The sequence below is a fragment of the Pholcus phalangioides genome, unplaced genomic scaffold, assembly GCF_987345545.1.
Source record: "Pholcus phalangioides strain wild (caught in Gottingen) unplaced genomic scaffold, Ppha-v1.0 ptg000024l_1, whole genome shotgun sequence".
Taxonomy (NCBI): Eukaryota; Metazoa; Arthropoda; class Arachnida; order Araneae; family Pholcidae; genus Pholcus; species Pholcus phalangioides.
The window spans coordinates 33,684,743-33,697,403 of NW_028301616.1; the positions used below are offsets into that span (position 1 = coordinate 33,684,743).

General features: G+C 35.7%; 1 protein-coding gene across 1 annotated transcript; it reads left to right on the forward strand.

Annotated features, from left to right (window-relative positions):
• Positions 1 to 1,740: 1,740 nt before the first annotated feature.
• Positions 1,741 to 11,853, forward strand: Scgalpha (sarcoglycan alpha). The gene is made up of 11 exons (XM_089251343.1): positions 1,741 to 2,046; positions 4,092 to 4,184; positions 4,317 to 4,453; positions 6,128 to 6,200; positions 6,404 to 6,602; positions 6,706 to 6,880; positions 7,022 to 7,242; positions 7,648 to 7,674; positions 8,404 to 8,568; positions 10,139 to 10,210; positions 10,561 to 11,853. Exons 1-11 carry the CDS (start codon positions 1,965 to 1,967, stop codon positions 10,601 to 10,603), a joined length of 1,287 nt encoding a protein of 428 aa, XP_089107469.1. The 5' UTR covers positions 1,741 to 1,964; the 3' UTR covers positions 10,604 to 11,853.
• The last annotated feature ends 808 nt before the right edge of the window (positions 11,854 to 12,661 follow it).

Consider the following 12,661-nt stretch of genomic DNA (forward strand, 5'->3'; position numbering starts at 1 on the left):
TTTTCCTCTAACTAAGATTTTGTAATAATTATTGCATACATAGCTCAGCAGTAATCAACACATTAAGGAAGATGACCAGGTGGTGGCTCAAAATTTCAATAAAAGATATTTCACAGGTGATACATTAGAATTTAAATGAACTTGAAACTATCCAACATAAACTGCATTAAATTGGCATTTTCACAATTATGCAATCGAAGCTGAAGGAGGGACCAGAGGTGCCAACACGAAGAAAGCATGGCATTGTGTATTCATTAATTGGGAAGTTGACATGGAAGAACACGTAAGTCACACAAATCAAATCTTACAGGACCTATCCTAATAGACAGTCAATTATTAGAGCACAATCCAGGGGAGTGCTTCCTTGTGCACATTCGAGATGGAAGTTTCCCCTATTGTTTACATGCTGAAATAGCAATGTTTTGCCCGTCTCGCTCCCCCACGCCCACTTTTGTATTCCTCCGCGTCGGCTCGCGCCACGACCACCTAGATAACTAGGTTATATAGGAGGTCGTGCTCGCGCACGTCTGTGTATTATTGAATAGGGAGTCTTCACTCCAGTTTACTTATAGCCACTGAGCTATAAGTAAAGTGGAGTGAGGACTGCGCGAGCCAAGGGCGTAGCCAGGGGGGGGGGGGGACTTGGGGGTCTGGTCCCCTCCCGAAATGCGAGAAAATGACCGAAAAAAGGGAAAAAGATGGCCAAATCCATTGTTCTGTCACTTTTGTCCCCCCCCCCCCGAAATGAAAGTGGTCCCCCCCCCGAACGAAATTTCTGGCTACGCCCCTGGCGCGAGCCGTCGTCCTACGTGACCGCATCACCCTTTTGGAGCGAACCGGGCAAAACATTTCCTGACCATGTTAATGCAATGGGGCAATTCCAAATACGAGACATGTACATTCCACTTTTTTTCACTTCTCGGCCAATAATTATGTATTCTTTATCTTCAAAAAAATGTATGAAAATGAATACTTACTTTCGTACACGAAATACCCTTTCTTTTCCAAAACTTAAGAGGAACTATTTTTATATAAAATTACATGCTGATGCAATGTTTACATGCAAATTACATGCAATGTTTTGCCCGTCTCGCTCCGTCACGCCCACTTTTGTATTCCTCCGCGTCGGCTCGCGAACGTCTGTGTTATTGAATAGGGAGTCTTCACTCCAGTTTACTTATAGCTCAGTGCTTATAGCTCAGTGGTTCCCTCCAAGCTATACAAGTAAACTGACCATATTTCATCGAGAGAAATACGCGAAATTGGGATTCCAAATACGGGACATTGCCAATTATTGCCAAAAATGATGGCATAACCGAACAAATTTGCCAAATACTGCTGAAATTATGGAAAAATCACTATGGCGGGAAATGAAGCATTACTGCAAATTGCAGTGGATTAAAATGAATTCCACGATAAAAAAACACGTTCACCAAGACAAATGTGGGAGATTAATGTTCTTATTTAGTTGTAATTATCATACAATTTATGAGTTGAAAAATAATTTTAATCTTTGACTTCAATGAAGAATAAAAATTCAAGTAGGCTTCGTGTAAAATACGGGAAAAACCGGGACACTTTTACCAAAAAGTCGGGACGGCCAGAAAAATAGAAAATACCGGGACTGTCCCGGGAAATACAGGATGTATGGTCACCTTACATACAAGGAAGTCGCCAATTGAAACAAGCAACCTTTTCTGACAACCAAGCGCATGCGCATTCTGAAATGTGTGTTACTGTGATGAGACGTTTCTTTAGAAAAACAGAAAAAACACTAATAATGATGTCTTCGATAAATTAGCAGGGATTGATATTGTGCCATTATATCTACTGGCATAAAGTGCTGTATAATTGAAGAAGAAGAAGATATCTACTGGTTTCATGCATTTAATAAATTATTAAATCTCCGTGATGTTTCGATATTGAAATAGATAATTTATCCGATAATTGTCTTCAATACAAAGATGAGAGATCTTTGCTGGTTGGGTATGGAGCTGGTGATCATCTCAGCTGTAGCGCAAGCTACACACAGCACTCCATCACCAAGTATGTACAAATGCATGAATTCATTAAAAAGAAAAACTAATTATTTATTCGTGCCTATTTTATTTCTCACTGTTGTACGATCGCCGCTCATAACCATGCATATTATGGGACGGACTCTTTCCGCTGAACGTCGAAGCCGCTAGAACGTGAGGGCTCCCACAAAGAGGGGGGGGGCGCAATGCCGTCTTAACGCATGGGGCCCAGGGGTCAAGATGTGGAGATATGATTAGCATTTTCGAGATTAAGCATGTAAATTGGTATGCATTAATTCCTAGTTAGATAGGGGGGGGGGGTAGGGACCTCAGAAAAATAAATTTGTCCTGGGGGCCCTCCCATAATGCTCGTAAGACGGCCCTGAGGACCTCAGTCCAATACCTGAGATTATTCTTGAGATTTCTCTTTTTTTTTGTTTTTGTTTCTCTCGCTACTAACTCGCTGGGGGAGGGGGCCCTGCTGTGGTGCCATGTCCCCAGTGGCATATTTAATTTACAGGGGGTGTTTAGTGAACAAAAGCCCAGTGCGGTAAGTTGTGAAAAATTTGTGGGATGAGTGGTAAAAAAAATTAAATTAGTAGAATGGGAGAAGGGCATCAAAATTTTTGTGCAGCCTATAGGTAGTAAAACCATAAATCTGCCTTTGATTAGAGAGCGAGGGTCTCAGTCAATGAGTGATCTATAGAGTTTGCAAGCATATAGTGAGTGAACAAAAGAGCATGTGTGAGTATGGGGACTGACAAAAACAGTGATCTAGAGCATGTGTAAGCATATGAATGACCAAAAGAGTGACCTAGAGTGCACAAGGGACTAGGTCAGTGAGTGTAAAAAAAATTCAGCACCTGTGTAGCATGGTTATAAGATGCCACCATGAAGTTTTTGGGCAGGTCCCAGGTTTGAACTGGAGAAGAATATTTTAAAAAAAAAGGTATTTTTCCCTAACAAAGCTTGAGGCAACCACCGATAGATGGCACCTTCATTTCTAACCCAACTCATTGATGGCAGTAAATTGCAATACAGCGATATGGCCGGAGTTGGTGTTTAGGGAAGTAGTAGGCCAGTGAGTGACTTATACAAATACAACGCCACAGCAGACAAAATGCCCAACGAGGTGGCTGAGAAAAAGATGCCCATAAAAATATGGATGTCATATATTTAAAAAATACAGCAACCCAATTAAAAATGCAATTAACAAAAATTATATACAATATATACACATGATAAAATATTATACAATGCCCATAAAGAATACTTATGGTTGTCTTATTCTAAGTATGGATAGTTTCTCGGATAGTTAAGAAGGCCTTGGCAAATCCTAGGTGCCAAATTGCCATGGCAACTAAAAAATTTGTATTGCCAACCCAAAATTACCAATGTGTGATCCCTAAAGCAGAATTTTTGCATTGTTCTGCAACAAGCCCTCGACTGACAGGAAATGTTCCACAGTAAAAGTTGCCATAATAGTGGTTTTTACACTTCGCTTAAAATTCTACCTGACATTTTTCTGTGTTTCACAGTTTTTGGCATACTCTACTTTCGGATGTGTGATTACAGGCTCAGGCAAAAATCTGCTTGCCTCCTAAAATATTTGGCACCTAGATTCTTTCTTCATTTGTATGGCGCATGAGTATGGAAGTGACTGAAAGTGGCTTAAAGACACAGGCATATTTATAAAGTGGGGGGGGGGGGGGGCGAGCAGCTTATAGTACACAGAGACAAATTCAAGAAATAAGTGGTCAAGAAAATCAGACTAGAATGGGAAAAGGGCAACTAAATTTGGGAAGCCCACAGGTGGCAAAATCTAAATTTGCATCTGCATGCCTTAATGCATTTTGTGTGGGAGGGTCTTTTCCCCACCCCTAACAATTTATGAAGAAACCGTGCAGCACTTACTCACTTCCTGTGTACACCCTTGAATCATTCTGAAATATTTAGCCCTATCTTCATGTCAGTGACTAAGTAGCCTATTCTATTCTGATAGGGTTTGTAAGGTTCCCAAGTTTATGTGAATGGCAGTCCCAAATATTGATATTAATTTTCAATACCCAATAGGTACTTATGTTACGGAGCCAAACACTGTCTCCCTCTCGGAAGCTTTCTTCATCCAGATTGAAAGAGACTGGTTCAAAGACTTCTTCCCTGCAGGTTGTATAAAAGTATTTTTTTACTCAATTTGAAGATGCATTTGTATATAATGGAAAAGAGATTATTGTAGTTGCTTCGCCATTGGAGTATCATTGTAATTAGAAAGTGCATTGCTTTTTGTACTCCATACAGAAGATGAAGTGCAGTTCAGTGCATCATTGCTCGATATGCCCGATTTGCCCAACTGGATGTTTTGCCGCCATCCTAATGGATCTCGCAATGCTTTCCTGTATGGTGCAGCTCAAGAACTTGGATCCATGGATATTGAGGTAATTCTTACAGCTTTATAGTTCCCCAAATTTTTTGTTCTATCACCGCCTTGGTGATAGAACAAAAAAAAATTTTTTTTTTCTCTTGAATTTTTTAGTTTCCTCATCACCTTGCTCAAGCCAACCCCTGTAGGATCATATACTAAACCTATGGCTTCTGTTGAACCCACGGACCATTTTTTATCTTCAATGGGCGATATTACCCACTTTGGGAAGTACTGGTTTAACTGAACACGATAAGAATTGACAGCGAAATTTTGTTTCATATTTTTTTCGCAAAAAGTCTTCCAAATTTTGAGGAAATATTTTTTAAAGATTTGCGGAAATGAAAAATACAGTAAAACTTTGCTTTTGCAGATGCCAGTGGGACAGAAAAATTCATCAGTGAAAGGAGGGATGGCCATTAATCAGGAGGGGTTTGAAATACATAATATTATTATTATACAAGGAAAATTATTATTTGTCCATAAAAGAGGGGTGGCAGCATCGGAGGGGGTGTTCATTAAGAGGGGTTTTACTGTCATAAATGGTACAAAAAAAGGAACAGCTATAGTACAATAGATCCTTGATAACTCAAACACGTGGATGTAAAAAAGTTGCCTGGTTATACTTCCTCTTTGCGTGATAAGTGTGAGTGATGATCATGGCCTTCGTAAGGGCGGTGCTGACATGGATCCAGTGTGAGACAACTCATAATTTTTTGGTTCTTCGTGCTATAAATTCACTATAAAGGGAGCCGCAAATGTTCGAGCCTAGAGGCTGTGCTGTAGGTTGTGCATGGCCATGGTAATAATGGCTCATTAATAAGAGCTGTGGATCAAGTTACCTGGTGTAATTAAGAACAATAAAATTATTTTGGACCAAAATACAAGACATTTTCTTTAAAAATGGGACTTATGGTCACAAGCATTTTATCCATTAAACAATCAGGAGCAGCTTTGTATGAAGAAAATCTGGTTTATTCCAGGATCACATAGGCTCGAGGGTTGTCTTTGAAGGGCACGTTTGTTTTTACACTCAGGTGGCAGAATGAGCCACCCGAATGCATTGCAGATTTTTTAAAAAAAAATTCAGATATGGGTGAATATCTGTACTCTTTATATTCAGATATGAGTAAAGCTGTAAAAAAGATAAGGTGAGGGCTTTATTGTTGATAGAGGTCTGAGTATAATAAAAATTTCCTTGTTTTATTTGCACAATTTTACTTACATGTCCAATCTATGTGTACTACACCTGGTTTTTGTGCAGTGTGGACAAAATGACAAGGTACAAGATAAGCAACAAATCAGCTATTTATGAGGTTACATCTCACTACAAAGATTTGTGGAAGTGGGAAAAAAATTTAAACTAGGTGTATTCTCCCAAAAAATGTGAACAAGCATAGTGTGGACCCACCTTTAGAAAGACCAAACACATGATCACTAACCATCCATACACCTGTATATCATGTATATCTTCAAATAATACATTTGCAAAATTAATTTGTATTATTCAGATATAAGGTGGGGAATTTTCCAGTTTTATTTTTGCTTTCATTAAAAAAACAAAAAAAATGTCAGAAGAGTGTGATTACATTTTTTAAAAAATATTTTCATTTGTACAAACTTGGTACCACATTTTCATTTTGTAGAATGCACTTTAGTTCCATCTAATGTTTTTCCCTTCTTAATGTAGATAATTGCGCTTAACAGAAACAATTACAATACTGCATTGAAAGTTATGAAGATAAATGTAGAGCCACGTGATGGTAAGTTAGTACATAAATAATGTATACCATCATTGTGATTCTTTTGAAATTTATTTTTAAATATCAAAGTGGTCCTCAATCTTTTATATGATTCAAAAGCACTTATATACGTTATCGGAAGAACACTCATTTTAACTCAGAATTTAAATTTACATTTGAACTTAATGTGATCAGAAAACTGTATTATATCTACTCATTTCTAGATGTTGCCAATTTCGAAGTAGAAATGAAGTTTTTGAATTTGAATGTCGAAGATATGTTCAAAGCAGGTAGGCTCAGCCGTCTTGTGGAAGTTTATAGGAACATTTTGTGGCGAGAAAGTGACTTATTGTACGTGACAAAAGTTGTATCGTCATTGGATGTTGGAGGCCGATTGCCATTGAATCCGAATGAAAAAGAAGGGTGAGTGAATTAAAAGTTAGAAAAATTAAAATAGTTTATTGTCCTAAAATTCAAAAGACATGAGATTTGATTTTCAAAACTCATTTGTTTTCTTTTATTTCAGTGTGGTTGTAAGAATTGGCGGTAACACAGAGTTTTCCCGAACACTTCAAGATTTAGAGAGGGAAGTCCAACCCCTAAGAAATAGATTCCCATGCCCTAGAGATTATAAGAGGACATCTGCTGAACATCTGTTTCGAAAGAGGAACTTCATAACAGATTGGTGTAGTTTTAGACTCGTAAGGCATTTTAATTACATACTCATTTTAGTAATCTCGCAAAATTACATTCAAATATATGTTAAATAAGTCTATAGTTTTCAAATATTTCATTGTGTGATGTAACTTAGCGCTTATCTGTTTTTCGGGTTTTTTTTCAAGATTTCTAACAAGGTTGATAGTGCAGCTGGATCTACACGTGAACTCTCCAATCCCACCTATACTACTGCTCTTCTGCATGATGAATTCAAGCCCCAGTCGATAAACATCCCTAGGAGAGATTTCCTCTTTGACTTCATTGTATCCATCATAGTTCCATCGACTGTAGTAGGAATTCTTTCGACAGCTTTGACATGTATCATGTGTTGCAACAAAGATGGATTGTGAGTATTTTTCATTTTTCTAATGAATCAGGTGATTACATACATATATGTAGCAGGGCTTGAGACAAGTGCCGGCTCGCCATGGTGACTGAAAAATTTACTTTGGTGCTTGAAATTCTCTGCATGATGACTAAATTAAAGTCTGGGGAAAGGTCACCATGTCCCAGGAAAGCCTAAAAAGTCGAGGGGGGGGGGGAGGGGTTCCGTTCCTCTGAAATAATTTAAGTTTGGCTCCTAGAAAATTTTTCTATGAACTAATTTGTTTTTCGATTTGTCAAGCCCATTGTACAATACAGACTATATGAAACTAGCAGTCTGATAAAAAAAAAAAAGAATTTTTTGAGTGTTCTCAGTTGATTTTGTAAGAATACAATAATACAAATTAGTATTATTTTTTCATTTCAGTGAGAAAAAACTTGGTTCTGATGGAAAGTGAGTCAAACATTGGTTTTCTTTTTATGGCAAATATTTTGATATGTATATGGTCTGAAACTGCTAATGTAATCTTGTCTATTACCCAGAGCCTGTCTAAGAGCTAAATTTTTTTGTGTGCAAAGCTGTTAATTAGTTCTCCCACACCAAAAATATCATTTTTTATCCCGTTGGACAAACATTCTTCTCAGCATTTGGAAATCTGATGTTCTCCATTGATAATTTATATGGTTAGAAAATAAATTCAACTTTTGGAAAATTTATGTAGATATGCTGAAACCTTTTCCCTAATATATTTTGGCAATATCAAGTAATGAAAGGAAAAAATTCTGTTCGTAAATGCTTTTGTATATCAGTGGGGATTTTTCATCATAGCTTCATAATCAAACTATTATATTTCTTCCTCTCAAACTTTGAATCTTACTTCCACTCTTCAGCCAATTCTTTCATTATGACTAGTAACACTGTGAAAGCTCCCTTCACCATTTTTTGGAACTGCAGTATTGAAGGACAAAGTGGGGAGTTAAAATGCTGAATCATACATTTAACTTCAACTAAAAGATAAAATAAACAGAGAAACAACTTTAATCTTCCATTTTATGAAACTAACTGATTGTGAAAAAAATTGTTGAACAATATTAAACCCCATTTTATTCACTAAATACAATACCAATCTTTAGTTTTAGTTTATCCTTTGATAATTCTGATAATTTTTATTTATGTTATTAGTGTTCAGCTCAGCCAGTACTCTGTCCACTGCTCCGCTAATGAAAATGACAACACATATGCAGAAAGGAACAGTGTCCAAGGATCTGGTTATGCTGGTGCATCCTCTCTACCTCGATCCACAGGAGGGAGTCCCAACTCTACTCTTCATAAGTCATGCACATTGAGGTAGGGATTGTTTCTCTGATACATTATGAAAAATCATAACTTATACGTAGAGAAACACGCCCTCTATGCCTTATTAATACAATATACTCACTTATTATACAATATCTAAATATAGGAAGATTCAGAAAAGATCTGAAAAACTTTAAAAGAGGTGGTAGTACACACAAAAACAAAAAAATAAATTAAAAAAAATTTTGTTTTTGTCAGAAAAACTGGCTGTATGAAGAGATATTGATATTTAGGAAAGGAAAATTCATCTCTGTCCTCATGGGGACTCGAACCCCAGTCTCACATATGCCGGAAGAGTGCTCTACCACTAAGTTATGAAAGCAGATAGAATATTCCCTTCTCTGAGCGTATATATATATGAAGAGCGCTTTTGTTCTAGGAGGCTCCAGAATTCCTATTCCATCTCCAGGACTCCCAGAAAGTTCTTATACCTCCCAAATTTGGACAGTTATTGAAAAAATCTTTAGAGAGAGGGGAATTTTTATTCTTAAAGAATTTACAGAGGAAAAAGTGTTTTTCCCCCCAAAATGAACATGTGTACATTGATGCCTTCGAGTCAGATCACAAAGAAATAGGGAATTAATTATGGTGAGAAAAAGATAAATTTTCGAAACAGTTTGGCTAATTGACCATTCACCCTGTTTTGAATGAGTGCACTATGTTCGGCGCGATGATTTTTTGTTGGCAGGTTTTTTATTTGAGTGCAGTTGCAACAGGTAATTTTTCAATAATTGGAGAATCACACTATCTGGTCAGCACAGCGTCATGTTTTTCCAAGATGGAAAAAATTCTTGCGATTTCAGTTTCATTTATGAAAAAACTCTCTACTTTGTTTTTCAAAAATCCCTTTTATATTTTTCTGTGTGCTTTTTTTTGTTAGGGATTCAGATATGCCCAAATCTCTCCCTAATTCTTATTCTCCAAGATTGGCATCTATGTATTTTTTTTTCAGGGCATGAGTTCAGAAGACTCCAAGCATTGGGTCCATCTTTTATAGCAGTCTGCTTGCGATGGTGAAATCAGACTGCATTTTTCTTTTTTCTCCACTTTAGTTCAAGATGAAAACTCCCAATGCCTTTGCATGTCAAGTCCAGTGATTGTAAAAATTTCAAGAACCAATCTGATAATTTTGTTTTCATTTTTAAATCAATCAGAGAGTAAAAGAGTCCCAATATTGTTTGCTGACCCTTGGTCTAGATTCAACCTTGTGGATTTTCTGGGACATATTGGAAGAAGGAAAATTGTATTAGATGCAAATGATAGTGGATGAAGTGTCAAATTTACTATTCCGAGCCAAATTAAATGAGCTTGGCTTTTTTTTCCACTTTTAAAGGCCAAAAAAATAAGTAACTTGAAATCTGCCCAAAACTATATTGAAGGTATAATCGTCTTTGTATGAAAAAGCCACTTTGTTCCATCAAAAAACTTGCTTTATATCCACGCTGTTTAATAAAGAATAAGGCTGATTTTTTCCCAAATGTGAGAGTAAATTTCATCATTAATCCGTTATCTTTAAATATTTTGTTTTCGAATTGTAAAAGTATGTTCATATCATCATTAGGTCTAACAGCAGGACAAGTACCCTGAGAGGGAATATGCTACCCCCACCACCACCATACACTCCACCTCCAAAGTAAGTAGTGTCTATTGCATATAATTATGATTATTATAATCTTACAAAGTACGAAAGGCTGAATACCAAGCAGAGATAAAGTTCGAAAAGAAAATTCACATGTCTCTGTGGAGGGAACGAAACACCAATCTCTCTCTCAGTCTAGGAGAGTGCTCTACTATTAAGCTACAGGGGACTGACATCATTTCCCACAGAGGCATGTGAGAAGAGAATTTTCTTTCTCAAACTTGGTATCTAGTCTTTCATAATTTGTATGAACAGCTAGAGAGTGATATTATTTCTTTCTATGTTATAATTTTAACTGAAAAATAGTGACTTGGAAATGTTTGATTTTTCATTTCCACATATAGTGCTGGATCGAAAAGAAGTGCTACTTCTACTTTGACTCGGTGAAGTACTTAATTGTGCTATGATTCATATGCCAAAGATTTTTAAAACAATATGATCTGATATTTTTCTGTTTTTAATTTATTTTAAACATTTTTATCGATAAATCCTTTGTTATCATTATCACCCCAAGTCTTGCTTATTTATATAAATACAACGCCACAATAGGCAAAATGCGCAACGAGGTGGCTGATAAAAAGATGCCCATAAAAATATGGATGTCATATATTTCAAAAATACAGCAACCCAATTAAAAATGTAATTAACACAAATTATAAACAATATATACACATGATAAAATATTATACATATATTTGTATGATAGAAGTGCAGTAGTAATACTGAAGAAAATGAAAGATTTTTCGTTTTTAATGCAGGGATTCTCAATCTGTGCTCTGCAGAGCCCTTAGGGTTCTGTGGCCTCTCCAGGACAATAAAAAAAATCAAATAAATAAAAAAAAGATTTATACAAAGGGCTCTGCGAGTAAAAAAAGGTTGACAACTGTTGGTTTAATGCTTCCCGGTCATATTTTTAGAAATTTGTTAGTGCTGTTTGTGAATTTGATTCTTATTAGTGACTCTTACTCTCATTTTCATAATGTTATTGATTGGAAGTCATATATTTCAGAACAAGTTTTTTTAAATAATTGTGAAATGTAGTTACTTATCTTCTGAAACATTATACATGACTGGGGTGATCAGGTAGGTGACCCAGTACGACAGACCTGTTCCAATATTCCCAACTGATTTTTGAGCTGTCCTAGAAGAACATATCCTAATATAATTTGGTCATAAATAAGTGATATTTGGTAAAACTGGACAATATTTTATGATAGCTAGCTATTTTAAGTGAGAATTTCATCTTAATTTGTTCACCTTATTTCTTGATTATCATATTTAAAGAAAAAAAAAATGCTAAAAAGGTGTTAACATTGTAACAGAACTATCGCAAATGATGTGAAGTTTGTATTTTTGCAACTTGAAAAGTGTTTAGTCCACTTGTAACCAGTATTATCTTTTTGAAATGATCTTTATCCTAGAACCTGATGTACTGCCAGTTCATAGTGTTAAATGTTTGTCATTGGTGCACAATGATCTTTGAAACGTTTAAAAAAATGTTGACTTATTAGACTACTTATTGATATCACAGGCTTTCAAACGCTAATGAATATTATGTATAGTATGTGCAATATTCAGTTATATAAAATTTATATAGCTACGCTTGAATATATTTAATAAACAGCTGACGTGGTGACTTTTTTTTTTTGTCGTGTATTGCACAATTGTTTTTCATATGAGATTTTAAATCTTTTCGTATTAGAAAGTGAATGGTTTGTATATAAGTAGCAGCATCACTCACATGAATGCATGTAAGCATTTACCTTATAGTTTGAAGTTTTGTTGTTTAATTTACAAATTGCTTTACAGATTAACAGTTATTCTGTGCTGATCGAATCTGATCCTAGTGGCAAATAAATATGTTTTCATTAGTACAGGTATCCCTCACTTCACACGATTTCAGGAATTCCAACCTGCAAAATTTGACTTGCAGTTTAACTTTGATCCTGGAAATTGAAGATGTAACATAGTTAAATACTTTCACAACAAAATGAGTTGGATTTGATGATATAGCTGAGACAAATATGAGAAAAATGTCTGTTGAAAATAACACATAAAAGGGTTTTTTTTTTCTCTATGGAGAGCAGATCATTGCAGATTTTTTTTCCTTCAAAAGCTATAATATATAGGCGAGATGTTCTCAATCCAAAACTGTCAAAAAGTCATTTTTGAAAATAATTGATGTACAAGGTATTTCAATATTAAGTGATGATTTGTTGTTTTCCTGTTTTTGGATTTTAATAGCTGTTGTATGACAGAGCTTACGTTCAAAATAAGTAGATTTGGTTGAATAAAGTTTTTGATGTTAAGAGCATTATAAAGATGATTTGTTGTTTTCCTGTTTTTGGATTTTAATAGCTGTTGTATGACAGAGCTTACGTTCAAAATAAGTAGATTTGGTTGAATAAAGTTTTTGATGTTAAGAGCATTATAAAGATTTCTCAT